The sequence below is a fragment of the Delphinapterus leucas genome, chromosome 7, assembly GCF_059928025.1.
Source record: "Delphinapterus leucas isolate spDelLeu-1000000601 "Yukka" chromosome 7, BTC_Dleu_Yukka2, whole genome shotgun sequence".
NCBI lineage: Eukaryota > Metazoa > Chordata > Mammalia > Artiodactyla > Monodontidae > Delphinapterus > Delphinapterus leucas.
In genome coordinates this window covers 62441439-62465536 of record NC_143135.1, presented here as the reverse complement: position 1 = coordinate 62465536, position 24098 = coordinate 62441439, and the positions used below count along the sequence as shown (strand labels likewise).

Below are 24098 nucleotides of genomic sequence, written 5' to 3'. Positions count from 1 at the left end.
GGCTCCAGCCTTAGCTAAGTGGATGGAGATCTTAATCAATTACCATATTCACCTAAGTGGACTTGGGCTTCTGGTTTCTGCCAGGCTATAAAAGATAGGGCTTGTCTCAGTTTGCTATTCTGAGCAACCTGGCTATTTTGGGAGAGAAACCCAGGAACAAATAGGGATTAGAAGTTAGCTGATGAGAATGATGAAACGATAAAGGATGCTCTCTGGCTGGAACATTTTAACCAAAATTGCACAACGACTAATGTTGATCACCTTCCTTAGTAGAAAATTAATAGAATTTGTCATTTTCTGGCTCCCTTCAGTCTCAATGAGAACAAATGAGCTTTACTGAGTGGCTGATTTGTGAGGTTTGGGCTCCTTTGCAAGTAGCTGTAGGGCCTATTATTGAAAACTGACCAAAGAATCCACCTTTAATCCTAAGTAATCAAGCTGAAGCCCCTTTAACATTTATAACTGGTGAGAAAAGGAAAATGAAATACCAGTCTCTCAAACCAGACATATGCAAGAGTGTTAAGGCAACATCTTAAACTTGTTGAAGTAGACTTTTACTAAGCTACCCCATGAGTTACTAGGCCAAATTGACCTATAGGAGGTGAAGGGCTTGTAAATTTGCACTTACTTTACAGACTATTGCTTAATGTTTATAGCTGTGTTAAAGTATACCAGCATAACTGATTGAACAGCAAAAAAGCCTATCTAAAAAAGAAATAATCAATATAAATAACCACACAGACAGACAGAGCCCAGAGAAGATATTTTAAAATTATAAGCCAAGTAGGAGGTATAAAATAGTACATAGTTTTGTATCTTCTAACCTGAATTATTATTTTTTAAATAAATGGGTGGGGGTGGAGTGAGAGTAGGGAAGAACCTGACAACAAGGCACCATAATTTTGATGAGCAGCCTAACATGTTTGACTTGTGGCTGAGCTCTTAACCAACCAATACCTCAGTATGTTCCTTTAAAAAGGGGGAGGGAATGCTGGGAGATCGTGCACATGATTAGTACACTAAAGCATATTAAAGTCACTGAGAAGGTCTGCAGTAAGAAACCATTTAAGTTTGAACACAGAGCGTCCCAAATCTAATTCATCTTAGGATCCATTTACTGGAGAATGCCTATTAACATCGGGCAGAACTGGGATGCATTTCAGGAAAGTATTGTCTAGAGAAGTAGTTCCCAAATTCATCGACTCATTAATGGAATCATTTGTTGATTTAGCAAACATTTTCGAAGTGCCTGTTGCCAGCCACTGTTCTAGTCACTGAGACTACAACAGTGATGAATGAGAGTACTCAGACCAGGGCTTATCCATGATGGAGTTTCCACTGTCAAAATGGAACAATTAAGGACTATCTAGAGAAAAACTTTTATAAAATTAGATGTATTTAAAGAACTGTTCTTATTCTCCGGTTATGCGCTTTTTCTTCCTTTCTTTTTTTCCCTTGTGGTCCTAAAATGCCTTTCCTTTTATAAAATAAAGGCATTAGTAGATAATAGAGACCTCCCCCCCCCACACACACACAAATGCCTTAGTAAAATAAAAAGTTGACTACCTCATGTCATTACCCAACATTTTGTTGGAAATTTCACCAGTTCATGAAACCCAAAAAGCCTACATTTGTTGATCTGGAGAATTCACCCATCTGTGTACCCAATTATACACAGATGTTAAAACATCTGAATCCTGCCTTCTATGGTTTTCAGCTAATTATTTTAATGCTCGTAAAACCATTTTGTGGCTGTCTTCAAAAGCTAGAAGTGAAGGGGAAAGATTCAAAGTCTGGCACAGAACAAATCATGTGCCTAAAATAGAGGTGTAAAAGACTAAGAGAGCACATTTCTATTAATGTGGGAATCTTGTTAATCTTGTTTCTGTATCATTTATGCTTACAAATATTTCTTGACCAGGAAAGTTAGTTAAAGAATATACTAATATTCTTTAGTGGAGAAATTTTATTTTCTTCTGTTGGAGTGCTTCATAGCGTGAATAAAAGTATCGAGGCTTACGGCATAATGCCTCCTTTCAACCTACCATTTCAGTGTCCGTTGATTATTAAGAGTTTGGTTGTTTTCTTTTTTCTTTTGTGCAGTATTCATCGGTTTTGTCTTGCAACAGGTTCAGGAGAAGAACCCAGTCCTGTTTTGAAAACTTTGGAAAGGAGTGCTGCTAGGAAAATGCCTTCCAAAAGTCTAGAAGATGTTGCATCAGATTCATCAAGTGAGAATAAAGTTTGCCCCACTGTTCATGCCCCCATCTCAGCTTAAAAATGCGTATGTGCTCTTCTGTGGCCTCACTGCATGCTGTTGTGCACTGAAAACCCTAAAGGGGGGTTAACAGATGAGAATAACTTTTCCCAAGTGAGCTGAACAGGCTCAGCCTAAAGTGGCTGGAACTTTGCTTTTAAAATAACGCGTGAGGTTTGGTTACTAGAATACTAGGTTTCCTTGAAGAATCCCAGTTTGAGTGTTTATTCAAGTACAGTGAGTTTTAAAAGACTGTGGTAGCTAGTGCTTCTAGTGGTAATAGCTAACATTGATTGAACACTGTGTGCCAGGACTTGGCTAAGTGTTTTACATGCATTTTCCCGTTTAACTGGCATAGGCAACCCTGTGAGGGACAAATTGTTACTCCCATTTTACAGATGAGGAAAGTGAAGTTCACAGAGGTAAAGTAGTTTGCTTCCTATCATACAGCAGAGCTGGGACTCAAAATCAACAGGCTATTAACAAGAGCATTTATGAAGAGACCGTGTTACATATGACAGTGTTGGATGGCTGATGAATTTTTGCATGATATAGAGATGAATTAGTCCCTGGCTTCAAGGACTTCGCTTCTTCTTTTATCCCTTTTCATGCATTTCTTTTGGATAGTGGAATTATAAGCCCAAAGGCTATCTGACATGCAACACTTCAGGCACACTATTCCCCACTGGCTGCTGCTTTAACTGGTGAAGGATTTCTAGAGTACTAACATACAGCATAATGTATATAGGGCCTTAGAGATTGTGACATCTTGGGGGTTTGTTCTTAATATTTTTAAGCTAAAATGCACCCCTGGGATTACAGATGGTCATGCGAAAACTTACTGAGTGCAAGTTAACCACTGCCAAACTCATATGATTAAAATTGACCATTGTCATGTTTAGAATATTTTTACGCATCTGCAATTGAGACTGAAAACTCAGATTTTAAAAAACTATGCCACTAAACAATTCTTAAAATTCAGAGATTTTCAGGGCTCTGGGGGCAATAGAGTCCCAGTTTGGAATGCAGTCCTCACCCTACCAAAGATCTTGGAATCTCAGGGTTGGAAGGGACCTTGAAGGTCACCCATTCCAAACTCCCCCCAGTGCAGGAATTCCCTCTAAAGCCCCCTTAACAGGTGGCCAACCCCCCACATCCGCCTGAATGCTTCCAGAGAAGGCGAGTCCAGTCCTTTGTTGGACAGCCCTGATTGTTCTTCCTGATGTTAGTGATGGGCCCTGAGGGGAAAAAAAAAAACCCCAAAACTCAGCAACAATTGTCCAATTTGGCAGACCTCTTGCCTAAGAAGCATGTGGCTATTTCCATGGTGCAGCTTTAAAGTACTCAGGAATGCATAGAGTTAAAATAAAAAACACCATCAGCTGACGGGTATTCCTGCATGCTCCTTTCCAAATACCGATACCCACTCTCACACGAGCCTGCCAAGATTCCACTTAGCAGCTGGTCCCCAGTTACATCTCTTCAGTTGACTTCCCAAGCAAGGCTCCCAGAGGCATACACAAATGATGATGCACGCACAGAAATATTTGTTAATGACCGTGGGTTTGAGAAGGTGTTAGTCATGGCTAGCATCTTACCCTTTCCAGAAGAATAAAGAGGCTGTTGCAGCCCTGTGCTTTCTCCTGCTGCCAGCCGATTGCTTGCTCTGAGCTAACCCTCTAACCCTTGGGAGTCCGTGTGCAGCAGTGTGCTGATGTAAGCTGCATCGGGGCTGAAATGGGAGCTCCCGCTATGGCACTGGCTCAACTAGCTAATCTAAAGAGAAAGTATTTTGGGGAAGACATCTTGGTTGCACCCCTCACCGCATCTTGACTAATTGCTTCCAACTCCGGGGGCTTCCAGGGACAATCTCACTGTTCTTTCTCGGCAAGGGTCAGTCGTTTTAACCATTTGTTAATTTCTCCTGCACAGATCAAGCAAAAGTAGATAATCTGCCAGAAGAATTAGTGCGTAGTGCTGAAGATGGTAAATATCTTTATGTATTTGCATGTCTGTCTGTGTATTAGGTTCTGGGATGGTTTGGGCAGTCACCGGGATGCAGCTGTTAGAGAAATAGAAGAACGTCATTTGCTGCTATGTGATGAATTGTGCCTAAGTTATTATAAAATGGTTCTGACTTGGTGCATTTAATACTGCTTGTATTCTTAAGGTTTCTGCTGGTGATACTGTTGTGAGGATCTCATCAGAGACCCTTGGGAAGCGAGGGTTTCTAAAAATAGGAAATTTTATTTCTATGGGTATGAACAGATTTTTGCTACTCTGACTTGCAAAACTCCTTGTGAAGGCAGGGAGAGTGGAGTGGGTTCCTGGGTTAAGTTATTCCTATATTTGATTCTCAAGTCTCAGCATTTAGATCTCTCTAGGTATAACTGGTAAAGATTTAAGGTCAAAGGAAAGGGTCCCAGAACAAGAGTGGGGATCCTGCCTCTGCTCAAGTAAATAACTAAGTATAGACCAAGGGTGAAATTAACTGATTCTGAATTTTTAGGAGCCAGAAGGTCTTGCAGCTTGTCAATGGATCAGGTGTTACTTGGTTCAGTTATAAAATGAATAGGGTAATAGTGGTGGGAGGGATGGAAATGAGTCTGATTTTTATGGTTCAGCATTTATGCAAACATAAATATAATTTATACTTGTATGCTAGAATTTTGTTTTCTAAGTTGCCTGCACTATAATGATAAAAATGTATATTAACTGAGCTTTCTCATGTAAAATGCAGCAACAGAGCTCTTCAAAGGTCATTCCTTACTTTTATGTAATCGTTTTGTCTTTCTCATTTTATGTTTACAACCTCCTCACTGAAGTAGGTGGGGCAGTGATTTTTATCTGCATTTTACAGATGAGAAAAGCTCAGAGAAATTAGGTGATCTGTCTAAGCTCTTGTAGCTAGTCAGTCAGTGGGAGGGTGCGGACGGGCATCTCAGCTTCACCACTCCTAGTACAGTGCTCGTTCCATTTTCCATGCTGTGGCTTATTGAGTGAGAGGAAAGACACTGCACATCTCCTGTGCTGGATGTTGGATATTTACTTGAACAGGAGACCTCAAAGAGGCTAATGAAGAATTGCACTGGGGAATGGAGGAAAGCAAGCTGAAAAACTGTCAGATGTATTCTGCAGTCTTAGTAGTGAAACTGACATTTGAGCTTTATTTTCGTGTCTCTTTCATCTTTCTGTTAAAATGGTATTTATTCTCAATGTTGCTCTTCTGAGTAGATCAAAAAGCAGATCAGGAACCAGATACAAATGAATGCATTCCAGGAAGTGAGTAGCAGGATCTTTCTCACAAATGACTGAATGTTGCCGCTCTACATGGTGTTAAATGTGCTGAAATAACTAACCTCATTAATGTAGCATTTATTATTATACTAAACTCTTGCAGCTTACAAAACTATTTCATTCTGACAAGGGTTTTATTAAAAATATTTTACTACTATCTGTGTTGAAAGATTAATTCATGATTCCACTGAGGGATAGTTATATATATTTAGAATTTTTATGTATACATATGTATATGTATTATACATACACACGTTATTGCTCAGTACTGTTATACTTTTGCCAGTCTCTCTGCTTTTTGAATCTTTACTTAAAATGAAGTTGGCACCTTCTAATATCACTTGGCTTTTATGTTGCAGTATGGTCTGGAGTACTGGATCTCTTATGGCCTTTACGCAAGGCTATAGACATGAAGCAATTTATAATGTATCTGGACCTAAGAAAGAACTGTACTTTGACGATTAGTATGTAGTATGGTTATATATGCCTCTCTACATTATCTATAGGAGCAAATTTTATAATGCACAGGGTTTAAGCTCTGAGGTTCAAAACTAAACTCTAGCATAGTTCAATATAAAGCAAGTGAACATCTGAATCTCAAGTCGTAAATGTATGTGACAACATAGTTGGATCTAGGGGGTATTATGCTAAGTGAAATAAGTCAGAGAAAGACAAATACCATATGATCTCACTTATATGTGGAATCTAAAAATACAAAACAAAACGCAAACTCAAAGATATAGAGAACAAACGGATGGTTGCTGGGGGGCATGGTGGGTGGGAAAAGGTTAAGTTTATTTTATAACTTAACCTTAAAAGGTTAAGTTATAAAATAAAAAAGCTGTGGGGATGTAATATACAGCATAAGGAATATGGCCAATAATATTGTGATAACTTTGTATAGGGACAGATGGTTGCTAGACTTATGGTGATCATTTTATATGCAAATGTAAAGTTATTAATTAGTACACAACATAATATTGTATGTCAACTATATTTCAATTTAAAAAAAGAAAGAAATGTATGTACACTTGTGGTAGCTAATATGCATCAACTAATTAATATCCACCATGAAGAAAAGATAATGATTATTTACCATTTTCTGTTCAATCTTAAGACTGCTGTTCTTAACTGTGACTATTGTCTTGAGTACAAATAGTGCATTAAAAAGGTGTTTGTGGAGGCTAGCAAAGCATGCAGATATGCATGTGTGTCTTCTTGACGTCCCTGTTTGAGGTGGTTTCATAATCCTAGGCACTGGAGGGTTGAAGATAATGATACACACACCTGCCCTCAGGAGTCCACATAGTTTTTAATAAGTTTCCCAACAGTCTTTGAAGTGCTGATGGTTCTTAAAGAGAAGAGCAGCCAAAGGAAGGAGCCATTAGGTAGAGAAATGCTGATGCTTGAAAGCTGTGACATCTCATCTGAAATCTGAAACTTTGCTCATGAGGTTCTCCTGCCAGAGATGAAGGAACTGAGCTTTGGCACATGACCTGACAAATTCTCAAGAACCACCTAGGAAAGAAGGCAATCCAGGCTTCAGCCCTTGGTGTGTGTTCTCTGTCCGGGTGCTGCAGAGGAAACAAGACTTCTGTCCCTCAGGGGTGTTGGGTAAAGAGGCTTTTCCAGTTGCTTTTGAACTGGCAACTGAATACTTAAGTTTGGGCATCCTAGTTTATCTTTCTGTGTTTTGTTCAACATTTAACTTGAGGAGTGAAAACAAAACATAGGCATAGACAATGTATGCCTGTATGTCTGTGTCTTCATATGTGACCTCCTAATTAGCTTAGTTATTGGTCAAGGGAAATAGGCTAATCGTGTGCTAAATTCTGGGTAAATTAATTTCTCTTTTTTGTGATATTTTCCAAGATGACTCTTAATGTCTGGGCTGGGGTTATTCCTTTTCTCTAGTAAAGAGTGTATTCTTACCACAAGACAAAATGAAAAGCATGATCAAAACACAAATAACTAAAGCCCAATAAGTGTAAAACTGACTACATTTGAGTAACAGATACATACTTTTGAAAATAATAGGGAGTAGTGTTATGATAAAAAAAGTTTTACACACTCATTGGGCTACATTGTGCCCTTGCGGGATCTACTTTTATACTGCTTCAGTATAAGTCACCTGAATACACACACACATGTGTTATTGTTTAATGGGAAGTAATTAAAGTAGGTCTCATCTTGTGAGACACCATAAATGTATTTTGATGCATTTGTGAGCCTAAAGCTAGGTGAGAACTATTATGTGAATGAGCAAATATTTAATATGTGTAGTTCAAGTTTCTGTCTTCCTTCATTAGATTTCTTTTAACTAAAGATGAATTTAGCTAATGCTCAGGACTAAATTTGGGCCTTTTGAGTTATATGTAGAAATACAATTTGATTTTTATTTATCTGTTTTCCTGGTATCTCTTTCAATGAGAAAGTCAAGTCAGTATATTTATATCACATTGAAAAGATAATTTAAAGATTTCCTATCAGATAATGTTTATTTGTTTAGCAAATATTTACATAAGGCCTAATATGTGCCAGACACTGTTCTAAGTGCCTTGAAAAATATTAAGCCATTCAATATAGAAGCTCTGATTCACCATAAGAAAAGCTTAGACATTGTCATTCTTAGGCAAAGAAGAAGAAAGTTTTCTAACTAGAGTTACACAAACGAGGAAGCGAATTCATCATCTTATTGTGACTTCCACACACATACTTACTGTATCAGAAAGAAAGCATATGCTACATTTTCATAGTAAATTCTTAGAGTATCTTAAATTGAACCATTCAGACTTGCCTTGGGATATCTCTATTGAAAACTCTCTGAATTGAAAGGTATCGAAATAATTTCCATTTTCAAAAAATAATTCGTTTTGAAATTGTAGTCTTTCACGACTTTCTGAGGGCGAAACACTCTTACAGGTAATCCCAGCAATCACTAAAGAAACCAACCTCCTTTTAGACACTCAATAGCCAGAAAACTTTTATGATTGAGTTGTGTACAAAGATCCTTGCTATCTGATGAAATAGTTTTTCAGCCTGCAGCATGTTAAAAATGTAATATATCTCAAGGAGATGAACCAATAAAGTACAGATCTTGCGGTTCAAAGCTCTAATGTGAAAAAATATCAGTTAAAACCAATTCACATTGGTTGTAGGTTTCAGTATAATTCAAATCCAGTCCTGCAGTCCAGTAAACCTAGTGGTTTTTAAATTTTTGTTTTCTATTTGGTTCAACTCCTTGCTAGTTCTCTCTCTATAACTGCATGTTGCTTACCTCATGGTCCTGTGCATGTGAACTACTATTCCTTTAACCAATTTACAAAAACATCTCTGTTCATAGACGAAAGAAAAGTGTGTTTTCAACTTATGCCTTATGTTTGTCTGACAACTGTGAGGATAATTTTGAATGGAAATGCTACTGTTTAGTTTCCACAGTGCCTTCACAACCTGATAATCAGTTTTCCCACCCTGACAAACTCAAAAGGATGAGCAAGTCTGTTCCAGCATTTCTCCAAGATGAGGCAAGTTTGTCTTTTGTACCTTCCGAAAAATGGAACCAAATAGGTGGATTTGCTATGCCAAGGTTGGTGTGTCTGTATTCAGCCATAGCAGAGACCGAAGAGGTCAGCAGGACTGACCTTTGCCTCTCATGTCAATAGAGGTAGTGTTGTTAGTCCTGGAACAAGGCAAGGCACATCTCATTTGACTCATACAGTAACTCTTATTGGTGGTGAAGTCAAAGTGCATAGATTTGGGAATGTGACTTTTGTTTCAAAGTGGGTACAAAATAAGAAATCCAGCAGAAAAATGTTGGCATGAGCTCCTCTGTAGTTTAGAGTACAGTTGATTTGTGAAAGCTAAGTCTAGGTAGCATGACTAGCTTGAAAGCATATGTTAAAATAGTAAAGTAACAATGACATAGCAAACTTTAAGGATATCAACTGGGGGTAAGCACTTTACGTACATTATCTCATTTAATCCTCCATTAACCCTGGGAGGTGGGCACCATCATTATCCCCAGATATTACAGATGAGAAAACTGAGAGTAAGAGAGGTAAGGTAACCTCACTCAGCTAGAAAGGGGTTAAACCAGCACTGGAGCCCAGATCCAACCCCCATGCTATTAACTACTATACCTACTGTCTCAAGTAAGAACATGACTATTACCTATTATTCATTTGGTACCTAGTAAGTACCAGGCACTTGATATTCGCTCTGATGTCTAGCTCTCACAAACAGAGTGTGGTAGGTACAAATTTCTCCATTTTATAAAAGAAGAAAGAGCCTCACAGAGGTTAAATAACTTTCCCCAAATCCAACAGCTACTAAAAAGTAGATCTAGGATTTGAACTCAGGTCCTGTGACTTAACTAAGATTCCATGTTCTTGCCACCAGCTAGTTAGGAGCCTGAGCTTTGAGGTTAGGCACTCCCAGTTCTGGCCATGCTACTAATTTGTTACGTGATTATGGACAATTTCCTTAGCTTCCCTGAGTGCTTTCCTAGTACCTACCTCATTAGATTGTGAGGGGTCAGTGAGATAGTGCAGGGAAAACACATAGCACAGTGCTGTCACAGAGTACCTTAATGTTAGCTGTTCCCGTTTGCAGTTTTGGTCTGATTTTTAATAGCGAAATAAAAGCTTCATCCTTAAGTGTTCTCTTAATAGATGGAGTGTAAGGAAAGCTCTGGACAATATATAAATTACATCCCTCCTCCCCCCCGCCTGGGCACCGTTCTATCTACTCTTGAGCCTTAGATGAACTATATCTGCAAGTAATCAGCCCTTGCATTTGCTTAAGAGCCCACATTACAGTTCCTTTGGAAAGAATCACTCATTCTTTGAAACTAACTCATTAGCTGGAAGCCAGCATAGGCACCTCATGGAGTTCCTATGGTTTTATACCTTTGTAGATACGCTTTGGTCTTTGTTGGTCATATGAATGAACCATCTAATAATTTGAGAGGCCAATGATACCTGATTGGCCTGATTTTTTATTTTTCTCCTCCCTTCAGTTTTAACCTGCTGCCTCACTTGCTCCACACAAAAGACAGTCCAAATCGTTTGAGTTTGTACATCAGAGATACCAAATTAAGCTGCATCATTTTACCTTTCAAAGTACCTGGGGTTGGACTGAATGTTAAAGGAAGTGGGATGAAATCAGACATTGCTTCTTTGTCTACTGTCCCTTTGAGGCTTAGTGTCAGTCATATTTGTTGAGTACCAACTTTATGAAAATCAGTGTTCCAGGTCATCAAGACAAGGTCCTATCCTTCCAATAATCACTAATGATCTGATGTACCAGGTAGAATGTATTACGGCTATGATAGGGGGAAATGGTCTGTAAGCATGTGGGAAGGGAGTATGATAATAGAGACATGAAAAATGTATGGATTTTTTTTCACCCTTGAGGAAGGATTCTTTTCTCATCCATATAAATCATAATTTTTTAACCCTTTTCTTAATCTGCGTTAGGATTGGCATCTGTTACATTGACATGTAATTGCATGGGCCCTGGAATATGTTGGCATGAACTAATCACTCCTCCATAAAGGTGTTTCCCTAACCCCAGGAGCCACTGAACTGCTCCATAAACTCTCTAACCCCAAAAGGAACTCATTCTGAAGCATAAATTCTTAAAGCTACCATCTAATAAACTATAGATCTAAATATAATAAAATTTATTACTGTCACTTTTCTTTCTTGACCCAGGTAAATATTTCCTGGGACATATTTAAAATAAGTATCTTGTTGCTATTTTTTTTTTAATTTGTTAAAATCTAATGTGGGCAGAATGTACAAATCAGTATACTTCCCTATAGCAACACAAAAGATAAGCACAATAGCACTATAGAAATACCTAAGAGGTGGTTTAAAATTATATATACACACATATATACATATGTATAAAAAACTTGAAACACAGATCAGATTAGCATTTGTTTCCCCTAGTTTAATAGTGTCTCAAGTAAAACGAGACACTATTGATTTTTAGGGAAGTTAAGCCTATGTTAACGAGAGGAATGAGACATGACATTTTATGATTTGATAGTAAATGTTAGACCATTTATTGTCTAGGTAAAGTTAATTTCTCATATGTATCAACAAAGTTTTCCAAGCAATGTAAATGTATAATATTAAGAGAATGCACCTTGGGGCCACCTTGTAGGTGAAACAAATCGCTTTGTTATTTCAGTACCTAACCACTGCTCTCCTCCTACGATGAGGTCCAAGGCAGACCACCCACCCCGTCTTGAATACCATTCCTCGGCAGTTAGCACTTTGACCTTGGAAAATGTCATAGATCAGTGGGATACCAAGATATTATCTTTATCTAAACAGATTTTGATCTTGACTCATTCTGAATTTAAATTTTGTATATATTGTATGATGTTTTGTAGAATGATGACAGAGAAACAGATACAACATCAGAAGGCAGTTACCAGCTCAGCAGACACAAGAAGAGCCCGAGCTCTTTAACCAATCTTAGCAGCTCCTCTGGCATGACGTCCTTGTCTTCTGTATGTAAACAAAGGCTTCATGTTAATATCCCTCTGCTTCTGCGAACCTTGCTCCACCATGCTCCTGCTACTGTAAAAGGGCCTTTTGTTGTATTTCTCAGGTTCCAGGGGCATGAGAGCTTTTTCTCTAACCCACAGTTGGCTTCTGGCTAGCCAAATCTTCCTTTTTCTCTGTTTTAATCACAAGAGAATTCATATCCAAAATAAATAAATATGGCTTTTTGGATGTAAGTACTTAAAAAATAAACCTAAATTACCAACAAAATGAACCACTAAATTTTTCTGTGCAACAAATGGGGTAACTACCACAAAGTATGCTTATATCTGATATGCTTTTATATACTGTGTGCAGGTATAGAATTGTACCTGTCTTTTAGCAAGACTTTTATTGTGATGAATGAAAGCACTGATTCACATAAAGAATAGGAGAGGCGATTCTTTGCCCCATAGAGGGATTCAGAATGGAGTTTTCAAAGGAAAGCTCCCTAAGTGTAGTTGCTCAGATTTGATTTAGAGAATTTGACTTTACACAGAACTTTCATAAAGTGAGGTAGTTTTGTGTGTGCGTGTAAGATGTGTGTAGAAATATATACGTAAATATGTCCGCAGACACTTATCCAAATATCTCTGATATATATACACATGCACATATCTCACCAGGTATGCTAAACAAATGACAGATCTGTGCTTAAATTCTTACTAGCCTTGCTTTGTAAAAAAATCTATTTAAATTGAATTTCTGCTGATGACAATCAAATATATGGCCTTGGGAAGGCTTTAAACTTCCTTCATCAATCATCCATTTTCTGCCCTTCCTGACCTCTAAAAGTGTATGGCTCAGTAAGCATTTTCTTAGGTTCAGCGGATGGGTAACATAGTAAAATTCCTTTTTAGTGCCTTGGAAATTTGATAGAGCAATGTGTCACTGTGATTTGTGTGCCTGAGGTTTCTCACATCCTCTTTCTTTAACACTTTAAACTCTAAGCATGCCTAAAAATGGAACTCTGAATGCCCCCTACCATAAAATCACCCTGCTTTGAAATGAGTCAGCATCTAAAAAACTTTGCATTTCACTTTTCATCTATGTCTCTTAGAGGCAATTTTTGTTAAACACTAGTCATCATGTCATGTATATCATGTCAAGTTGTCTGTGTTGGTATGCTTTTTTGATGCCATATTAAATTAACTGCTTTTATGTGCAAACTAGAGAAATAATGGCAAGCAAAGATTATATCCATGATCCTTGTGTTGGGTTCAAGAATGAGATAGAGACAAACACTGCGTGTTTCCGACGCTTCCAGGTGAGCGGCAGTGTGATGAGTGTTTATAGTGGAGACTTTGGCAATCTGGAAGTGAAGGGAAATATTCAGTTTGCAATCGACTATGTGGACTCACTGAAGGAGTTGCATGTGTTTGTGGCCCAGTGTAAAGACTTAGCAGCAGCAGATATTAAAAAACAGCGTTCGGACCCGTAAGTACATTTTGGAGTCACTATTTTCTCTTAGTTGCTCTTAATCTTATAGAAATTGGGAAGGAAAGAAAGTAATTGAAGGGAGGGTATGTGTGTGACTGTATTAAAAGGAACGTTTGGGAAAAAAAGTTGGGGGGAAATGCTGTTTACTTTATAGATTCATATGCCAAACCTACTAAATTATAAAAATATCAGAGAAGCACAAAACGTTTCAAGTTGGAAGGGACCTCTGAGGTCATTTTGTCCTGATTCCTTCTTTTTACAGATAAGGAAACAAGGGACAGAGAAGATAAGCGACTGTTTACATAAATTCAGCAGCAAAATGAGGAATGATGGATTGAGCCCCAGTCTCTCTCCACACACTTTCAAACTTTCTCTAAGATTAGGGACACGTGGGACGTACTTTATAATGCTCTGTGGTGCAGAAATAGTTAAGATTCTAGAATAAGGTAGTTTCCATATTTAAATTATATTCTATAGAACTTTAGGGGGAATTACCAACTCATCTTTGAAATCACAGGTTTAATTGCATTTCAGTTTAGTTACAAAGTTGAATGGTATTCCCTACTTATCCCTATGCAGAAGTCTGATTCTTAATTATTTTGCTAGCATAAGCCCAATCCTAAAAGGAACTGGGCTTAATAGCCTTTTTGTTGTTTTTTTCTTTTTCTTCTTCTTTTTTTTTAACATTCATATGGCTTGATTAGGTATGTACCAGATTATTTTTTTTCAAAAGACAGTCACAAAAACTTTTTAAATTCTGCAAGCATCAAAGCCTTTTCTTAATAGGAAACTAGCCAATAGAATTAAGCATCTCGTTAGAGGTCTGTCGTCTTCCCCCTGCCCCACATTAGTTAAGGTCAAAGGAAGAAAGGAATTCAGGAAATTTCCCTTAAAAATCTTCAAAACAATATAAAATTATCAATTCCACTGAAATCACTTTAAAAGCTTAAGCGTAAAGGTGTTGGTGAGAGCATTTATTACATACTGCTTTTCCTAGTGTCATGAAATAATTATTTCTTTCAATTTCCAGTGCATTTTTTAAAATTGAGGTTAGACACATCACTTTTATTTTCTCTGACCTTCTTGTCTGTTCAATTCTCTTTATAGATATGTAAAGACTTATCTGTTACCAGACAAGGGCAAAATGGGCAAGAAGAAAACGCTTGTAGTGAAGAAAACGTTGAATCCTGTGTATAATGAGATACTGCGGGTATCTATGACCTCTCTATCTAGGAAAATCCTAAATGGTGACCTATGCATTTAAAAGGCCATGTCATCTTGGGTAGTGTCTCTACAGAGGAAGTCAGTCACCAAGAGAGAAGGAAATGAATAACCATTTTCTGAGAATCTGCTTTGTATGAGATGATACACCATGACTGTTGTATGCATTATCTCATGCATGTCCTCCATACCCTGCCAGGGGGATAGTATTATCTGCGTCTCACAGATGAGGCAAATGAAGCTTAGAGAAATAAAGGAACTTGCTCAAGGATACACAGCTGATAAAGTTGAGCATTGCTGCCAAAACAATCTTATAAAAGCCTAATTCTGATCATGTTATTTCTTTGCTTAAAATATTTGAGGATTCCCATTATTCTTAGGGTCAAGTACACCCATCTTAACACGCATACCGCTCCCTTGATAACCTGAGCTCCAGCTTCACCATTCCACTTTCATAGTCTTTCTTCAGGTCACCCTGATTCCTTTCTGTTCTTTGGAGGAACTACATTTTCTCACACTGCTGGGACTTTCTGTTCCTTCAGACTGGGATATTCTTCCCCACATTCTGTCCATAACTACTTCCCACAGCCTGAAATGCCTCTTCCTATGAGAAGCTGTCCTTAACCCCTAAGTTTCCCTGCTGTCTGCTGCCTCAGTCTCCTTGTTTTACAATAGGCTGTGTTAACATTCCGCACTTTAACTACTGGTTTAATTGTAAGTTCCATGAGGGCAGGGACCAACTCTGTGTTGCTTGTAAACTGCATACCCTTACACAAATGATTTAACCCACCTGCACTTCAGATCTACAAAAGGGAGACAAGAATAGTACCTACCTACCAATACGTGTGAAGTAATTAGTATGCATTAAACACTTAGTAAATGCTGGCTCTTAGCACAGTGTCTGGTATAGGTACTTAAAAAATGTTTATAGATGGAAGGATAGATGGATGGATAGGTTAATGAAGAATATACCTGGCTCCAATGCCCATATTCCTTTTTCCTTCAAACTTTATTATGCTGCCTTAGTCATGAGTAACAGATTATTTAAAACTACAAATATGAGAAGGATTATTCATTCCCTCTTTCTGAAAATTCTGTCCAAGTATTTGGTTATCCTCTGAGAAAAGGAGCAACATTAAATTAACCCTCAGTCATCCATGGGTGAATTTTCTGTAGCAAGTTTTTAATTATGACTGGACTATGATATACTTCAGAACCCTAGCTATTTCTAGGTCAGCTACTTCAACCCTATACTCAGGAAAAGCCAGCTAGTTTAAATGGTAAACTCAGAGAAAGGCAAGTCTGCTACAACCAAAATGGACAGTCAAGTAGTATATCATAAAGCCAAATAGAGATTATTTTTAGATTAGAAAGACTATTATCCCTTCCATGATTATATATAATCAAGGATTGACTACATTTTAGATTAAAACTATTAGCATGCCAAAAAAAACAGGTTGAAAAATATCTTGTCCTTGCAGGATAATGGTGGGAGAGGTTGTGTGTATATGGGACAGGTGATATATGGGAAATCTTCTGTACTTTCAATTTTGTGTGAATCTAGAACTGCTCTAAAAAATAAAGTCTATTGAAAAAAATACTTTGTCCTTAGGTAGAAAACAGACCATTGGATTAAACTTCATTTGTATTTTTAGACTGAATTTGATTTATGTTATATCTAGTTAGAACTAAAAACATCCAGTAAAAATTGAATAATTGGCTTTTGTTTTTAGAGAGCTATTACCGGCTATGATATTTGAGCCATCATTTGCTTTTCCAGAGGGGGAAAGAAAAATGAGCTTTTGTGAAAGATGAATTTGAGCTCTTTGAAACAAGACACTTAGAATAAGATGACTTTGCAATATTCTTGAGACTTGAAACCTAGCAGATGAGAAAATCTGATCTACACAGATGAATTTTTTCTTCATCTCTATGTCATAACTTTGGCATAAAATAATATTATTTACCACTTTAATTTCCTTCTTTGAACTGCAGTATAAAATCGACAGGCAAATCTTAAAGACACAGAAACTGAACCTGTCTGTTTGGCATCGAGATACATTTAAGCGCAATAGTTTTCTAGGGGAAGTGGAACTTGATTTGGAAACTTGGGACTGGGATAACAAACAGAATAAACAATTGAAGTGGTACCCTCTAAAGCGGAAGGTAAGTGCAGAGTTTTTTGTTTGGTTTGTTGGTTGGTTGGTTTGGGGCCTAGGATACAGGAGAGAGCTGCTGTATAATTGCGTTTTCATTCAGAATGCTTACCCATAGTTTGGGATCATTATGTCTTTTCACTCTGTCCCATATGTTTCTTATGCTCTTTTCTATATTTTCTATTCTTTTTTTTTCTCCTCTCTATTCTTTGGGCTGGCTATTTTTGGCTAACCTATCTTTTAGTTCAATAATTTTCTTATCTGCTGTGTCTAATCTGCTGTTACACCCAGCTACAGGTCCTCAATTATACTTTTCAGATTTACACTTTCACTTCATTCTTTTTTATAGATTCCATTTCTCTGCTAAAATTCTCCATCTTCACATTATCTTTATGAATTTATTGATCAAAGTTATTTAAAGTGTGTATCTGAAAACTCCAATATCTTAAACGTTTGTGAGTCCCTCTTATCTAATTTTTTATCTTAGTTTGGTCATTTGGTCCTTTGTTCTGATATGCCTGTTCATTTTTTATTGTGTGCTGGACATTGCATATAAAAAATTCTAGGGATAATTTGAGAGGGTTTACTTTTGCATCTGACACACAGAGTAGGGACACATCGCCTTAATCTAGTCTGGTAATGAACTGACTAGAAGCTGGGGTTCAGCTTCCACATGGTCTGATCTAGTTTTTCTTTGCCCATATTCCTAGACTGTGGTCTTTCATGGGTTGCAACTGAAAACCTAGGTAGTACTCAAATTTTAGCACGTATCCAATTCACCTGAAGGACTTATTAAAACATAGATTTCTGGCCCTGTTCCGAGGATTTCTGTTTTGGTAAGATCTGGCCCAAGAATATGCATTTCTAACAAATTCCCAGGCATTGCTGATGCTGCCGGCCTGGAGACCATACTTTGAGAACTACTGGTCTAGAGTATTTTCTGAGACCATCTCTCCTTAGCTGGCCAGTTTTTGCCTCCCCAGCACTGTGAGAAGCCCTGCTCAGCTTCTGAGTCTCTTTCTGCTAGGCTTGTTGTGCTCTCAGTTGGCACTACTCGAAAATCAGCTAATGCCTCAAAGTGGAAAGCAGAGAATGTCAGGCTCCAACATCTTGTCCATTTGAGTCCTGTCTAACGAAATAATTCTTCATCACCTTCAGATAGATTCTTTTAATCCAGTTTTTTTTTTTTTTATCCTCATCGGGAGGGTTGGTGTGATCCCAGCTAGTCCATCATAGCTGCAAGTGATACATACAATTAATACGAACTATTATTGAGTATCTACACAATAAAACAGTTCCACTTAAGAAACGGTTCCAAAATATCACATCAGAATCACCTGAAGCACTTATTTCTAGGTCTACCCATGACTTGCTGGATGAGAATTCCTCAGTTGTCAAAAGCATCTCATTTTTAACTAACTTCCCTTATGTTTCTGACATGTAGCCATGTTTTGGAAATAAGGCTCTAAAAGACCAGAATTTGAAAGTAGAACTCTCTCTCTCTTATAATAGATATGTTTTAAAATTATTGTTCAGTCTTTGTTATTATTACAGGCATCTCCTCGTTTGGTCTAAAATAATTAGGTTAATGCAGCTTTGAAAATGTAATATTGGTTCCTCCCCGCCCTGCCCCCACCCCCACTCTTCTTACTCCTTCAGAGAAAGAGAATACAAATAAGTTGTTTTATGTGCTGGCTGAATGACTGAAAAAATGTATGTGTTTCTATAAAAACCAAAGAATCCCAGAACACCTCTCCTGCCTCCAAGAAAGCCATTCTGATTTCTCTGAACTAAAGGCCTTGAAATGTTTTCTGGGTACCCCACAAAGATACACAATATAAAAGCAACAGTCTAGCTCTGATGAGGAGGGAAATTTTAATCCAGGCCACTCATGAGTGATACCTAATCCGAGAAATGAGGCAGATATGGTCCCATAACAGAGCACCAACAAACAGGGTAAATGGTTTGTGTTTCATACCTGCTGACATTCCTTCATTTTCCAGACAGCACCAGTTGCCTTTGAAGCAGAAAACAGAGGTGAAATGAAGTTAGCTCTCCAGTATGTCCCAGAGCCAATGCCTGGTATGTAGTGATTTTCTGTCCAGATTTATGTCCTTAACCTTATGTCTCCCCTCTTCAAGGATTTCTTTGAGTTCTATGATTTTTTCAAAGGTGAAGCCCTAAATAAACTTACTAATTTAGTAATCGTATAGACCGAATGAGTCAATCCACAGTTGTAAACTACAAAATTTTCTTTTTTTTATTGTGGTAAAAACACATAACATAAAATTTTTCTTAACCATTTTTAAGTGTACCATTAGTAGTGTTAAGTATATTTACAATGTTGAGAAGCAGATCTCTGGACTTTTTCATCTTGTATATCTGAAACTCTATACCCATTAAACCACAATTCCCTTCTTCCCCTTCCCTCCAGGTTCCCCTTCCTGGTAACCGCCATTCTATTTTCTGTTTCTATGAGAAAAATTCTCATTTTTTTTTTCAGTCCAGCTTACAGCCCTTGTTTTAACTTTTACCTCACTGTCCCAAAAGTTTGTATCTCCACAGCCTGAATGGCCTTTCCTGTATAGTGCTGTGATACAAATGGAACTGGTGTGTTTTTTTCCCCCATAGGTGGGAACTGGGAGAATTCATATGAAGCCCCTAAGAAATTAGAGCTCATTTGCCCTCTACTCTCAAGGTCTCATTAGGGGAGAAAGCTTTTTCTTCACAATTTTTAATTGCATCCTTCATGTTAAGGCCTCAGTTCTCCAGCACAGTTAAGGAGCAAGAGACTGTCAGGAAATGTGTGCTAACCCCCCTCTCATTTCCCACACATTTCCCCAAGTTGTCCTCCTTAAGCATCTATATGAATGTTAGGACTGAAATCAGGGGTTGCAAACTCAGGTGCTTTCAGTAGCCTATCCAAGTCTTAGATGAAGTCCCATCTCCTCCCTAAAGCTTTTCCTGAATGTTTTTACTCTCACTGATCACATCATCTTCTAGAACATTACAGTAATAACTTTGCATTTCATTATTATATTACATTTTTATAGTTTTTATTGATTTTCTCTCTCTAGCTTAACTGTAAACATCTCCCAAGGACATAGATTTCCTGTATTCCTTGTATGTCCAATGACGTTCCTAGCATAGGGCTGAGCACATAATAGATGCTCATTAAATACTGGTTGGTTGACTGATTGGGCCCACCCATCCAGAAATATACGGTAGTATTCCTCCACCCATGTGCACCCAACCTAGACAACAACTTCAGACTAAGCCAACTTCTCAGTAATTCCCTGTCCATAATACTGGCTGTTATGTGTGTCTATACAATAGTCCTATAAAATTTGTAACTACTTTTAACAAGAAGAGTGACTATACCTTAACCAGTACCTGTTTCGTTTACTCTATACTCAAATATGTTTAAAATGCCTCCTATCAGCACCGATTGATATTGGTATTAATATTTGAAAGGTATATGCATTTCACTGAGTAGTTTTGAATATAACTGTAAATGGATGATTCACATACCTAATATCTATAATTGATCTCATTGAGCCAAGCAAAACCCAAAAAGAATGATGTAATACTCTGTACTTGGAATCAATTATTTTCATAGAGCTATCTGAGCTCAGTACAGCCAGACTATGAAAGATATAGTTAAGAACAGATATAATCAATTAGGATCATATGATCAAACACTAGCTAGCATCGCTATGTCAGACCATTTTTAGGTTGGCATCTTTGGATGCAGTACTGCCAAGAGAGGAATGGCAGTGGAATTTCATTTTCTCTCTCTTTTTTCTGTTACAGGTAAAAAGCTTCCTACAACTGGAGAAGTGCACATCTGGGTGAAGGAATGCCTTGATCTACCACTGCTAAGGGGCAGCCATCTAAATTCTTTTGTTAAATGGTAACAGCATTGATAACTCTCCACCCTCAGTTCTACAATAGCCTGGCCTTTGCTGCTTGGTTTTACTTTTCTGTATCTGTGATGCTGAAAGTCATCATTCGTAGTATAAATAAAATAACTTGAGACAGTGGCGACTTGAGCTAGAGGGATCTTTGACATGAACCCTCTCCAAGGCTTCATTTAGTTTTTTGCTTTTTGGGTTTTTAAAATAAATTTATTTATTTATTTTTGGCTGCATTGGGTCTTCGCTGCTACGTGCGGGCTTTCTCTAGTTGCTATGAGCGGGGGTTACTCTTCTTTGTGGTGCGCGGGCTTCTCATCGCCATGGCTTCTCTTGTTGCGGAACACGGACTCCAGGCGCGTGGGCCTCAGTAGTTGCGGCACACAGGCTCAGTAGTTGTGGCTTGCGGGCTCTAGAGCACAGGCTCAGTAGTTGTGGTGCACGGGCTTAGTTGTTCTGCAGCATGTGGGATCTTTCCGGACCAGGGATTGAACCTGTGTCCTGTGTCCCCTGCATTGGCAGGCGATTCTTAACCACTGCACCACCAGGGAAGTACTTCATTTAGTTTTATAATCATAAAGATAAGAGGGAATATATACAATCGAAACCAGAGATCACATACTCAGATACGTAATGTCTTCTAGGAGATACATCTGCTGATGAGGACAATATTCAATACTAAAGAGTTTATGAAATGGCTAATGGTGATGCCACAACTCTTGGATCCTTTGTGGAGCATCTGTTTTGTGGCCCATTTGCAAAAGGCCTTTTGCATCAGTCTGTAAATATCTGGGAAGTTATTTGCTAAATAGACCCATACTAATAATTAGCTCATAAGAGTTTAAGACAATTTGGGTTTTTAAGTTGCAACCTTTTTCTCTGTTGTAATATAAATGCTTGGCATCTTAACTAAACAGATATTATTGTGCTGTCCTAACTCTCTCTGACTAATTTTATCTATATAGATTCTACCAGAAGACCAATTGTAGCTATTTAAGTTTATATGACCTTATTTATGATTTTCCCTATACATATTCTTCATAGATGTCAACTGATAAGTTTTTCAGCTCAGGTCAGTCTCCCATTCCAAGACTAGTCCCGGCCCTTCTTGTCTGCACAAGAGACATGGTAGCTTAAATTAATTTCACTTATTACCATAAAGTAAATATAAATAATTGCAAATATGTAATATAATTCATTCCCAAAGTCAAATCTAGCAAATTGGAGAGGTTTCTCTTCTTTTGCAGTTCTGTACAAGACTGATTTCTTAGGCTATCACAGATAATCAGGAATAGATTTTAGAGGAATCCTCAAACAATTGCTACATAGTAAACACTAAGTGCAGGTACTGAACTAAGTTGTTTGCTTAATATGTAGTTCTAATATTAACCTTTTGAGGTAGGCATCACCATTCCCATTTTATAGATGAGGAAGCAAGTGTCTAAGAGGTTAAGTCAGTTTCTTATACTACACAGCCACTAAGTGGCAGAGTCAGGATTCCAAGCAAGTGTGGTCCACTCTGGTGCAGAGAGTCTTTCTGCAGGATGCCCCACCATCGCCATCACCATCACCATCTCTCTACACTCTTTTTTTCTTCCATTTCCTCTCGCCAGTCCCGTAGCTGAAGCACACTGAAAGCATGAGTTTACTGTCTTATTAAAATGCTCTCACAATAATGTTTCCTTTTGTAGTACCATCCTTCCAGATACAAGTAGGAAAAGTCGCCAGAAGACAAGAGCTGTGGGGAAAACCACCAACCCTGTCTTCAACCACACCATGGTGTATGATGGGTTCAGGCCCGAGGACCTGACGGAAGCCTGTGTCGAGCTTACTGTCTGGGACCATTACAAATTAACCAACCAGTTTTTGGGAGGTCTTCGGATTGGCTTTGGAACAGGTAACATTTGTTACATTTTTAATTCTCCATGAGTCAAATGCTTCTGGAGACACTAGAGATTGGTTGGTTTGTTGTTTTGCTTCTTCCTAATGAAAACAGATATTGTTTCTGTTAAGTATAATGAAATGAATGAGTGAAGGAATGTCAGGCTGTGTGCCAAGGACTCTGGATACAAAGATTAACGGGATGCAATGTCTGTCCACACAGAGCTTAAGTTATTGTGGGGGAAACCAGAAAAGCCTTCATCATTACTCTTTCCTGAAAAAACATTTATGGCCCTTCATGGCTAAAAGTGTGCTTTGCATAATAATAGTAACTAATATTTATGGAGCACTGATCACTGTACTAAGTGCTTTATTTGCATTATTTCATTTAATCCTCACAGCAGTTCTATGAGTTGTTTCTAATGTTAGCCCCAGAGAAACTGATGTTCCAAGAAATTAAGAAACAGAGCTAATAAGTGGCAGAGCCAGGATTCAAAATCGAGTCTGTTAGACACTAAAGCTGTAACCACACTTCCCTAGAGATCACCTCCTGTCACTTCCAACCCAATGCTGGAATCCTCCCTACTATCCCCTTATGCACCTGACAGATTCTCATCTTTTATATGGATGTGAAGAGAAATCATTACTCTGAGAGTAATGAGAATAATCCCAATTGTGGTGGGTCCCATTATTGGATATCTCAGATGGTTAAACAGTTCTTTCTCTGCCCTCCTGGTGATGTTAAAACTCTTCCTAGCTGTTTCCATTGGTGATTATAATTAGGGAATGACTCAGTTTTTTCCCAATGAGCTATTCCTTTCTAAATGCAAAGCTTCCCTTTTTTTCCAGGGAAAAGCTATGGTACTGAAGTGGATTGGATGGACTCTACTTCAGAGGAAGTTGCTCTCTGGGAAAAGATGGTAAATTCCCCCAACACTTGGATTGAAGCAACCCTGCCTCTTAGAATGCTGTTGATTGCCAAGATTTCCAAGTGAACCCAAAGTCCACTGGCTCCTCCACTGAAAACTACTAAATACGTGGAATCTGATCTTAAAAATGTTACTATGTAGACAGAGATCCTCACCTTCTATCTATTGCCATAACAAATGCTACACAGCATGTTAAAGTCAACCTGCATGTACTTCTTTGGTTACAAGGCCCAAGAGACTTAAATGATAACAAAACATGTAATGTGTTTGTGACTCCAACATTAAAGAAGATGTTTGAGAAAGTTAAGAAAATCAAACCATTGCTGCTGCTTCAAAGAAAAAGCTGCCAAAAATAATTAAATGTGGGGTGTTGTTAATGAAAAGAGTTTTCCAATTTGCCATCATGTGTTTCTTTCTTTTTTTTTTTTTTCATTTTTTGGCCGTGC

At 38.0% G+C, this 24098-nt stretch overlaps 1 protein-coding gene across 5 annotated transcripts in view; it reads left to right on the top strand.

Annotated features, from left to right (window-relative positions):
* Nucleotides 1-24013, top strand: part of SYTL2 (synaptotagmin like 2) — a 98004-nt gene extending 73991 nt beyond the window's left edge. For 3 of the 5 annotated variants that reach the window (XM_022594008.2, XM_022594013.3, XM_089914168.1), the window contains exons 9-20: nucleotides 2130-2231; nucleotides 4190-4243; nucleotides 5492-5539; nucleotides 8984-9078; nucleotides 11958-12077; nucleotides 13379-13548; nucleotides 14659-14761; nucleotides 16768-16938; nucleotides 18932-19010; nucleotides 20742-20841; nucleotides 22534-22739; nucleotides 23573-24013. In XM_022594008.2, coding sequence (XP_022449716.2) covers nucleotides 2130-2231; nucleotides 4190-4243; nucleotides 5492-5539; nucleotides 8984-9078; nucleotides 11958-12077; nucleotides 13379-13548; nucleotides 14659-14761; nucleotides 16768-16938; nucleotides 18932-19010; nucleotides 20742-20841; nucleotides 22534-22739; nucleotides 23573-23718 — 1394 coding nt within the window. In that variant the 3' untranslated portion in view covers nucleotides 23719-24013. The remainder of the gene's footprint in view (nucleotides 1-2129; nucleotides 2232-4189; nucleotides 4244-5491; nucleotides 5540-8983; nucleotides 9079-11957; nucleotides 12078-13378; nucleotides 13549-14658; nucleotides 14762-16767; nucleotides 16939-18931; nucleotides 19011-20741; nucleotides 20842-22533; nucleotides 22740-23572) is intronic. The other 2 variants (XM_089914169.1, XM_022594009.2) reach the window with 1 other exon arrangement.
* The last annotated feature ends 85 nt before the right edge of the window (nucleotides 24014-24098 follow it).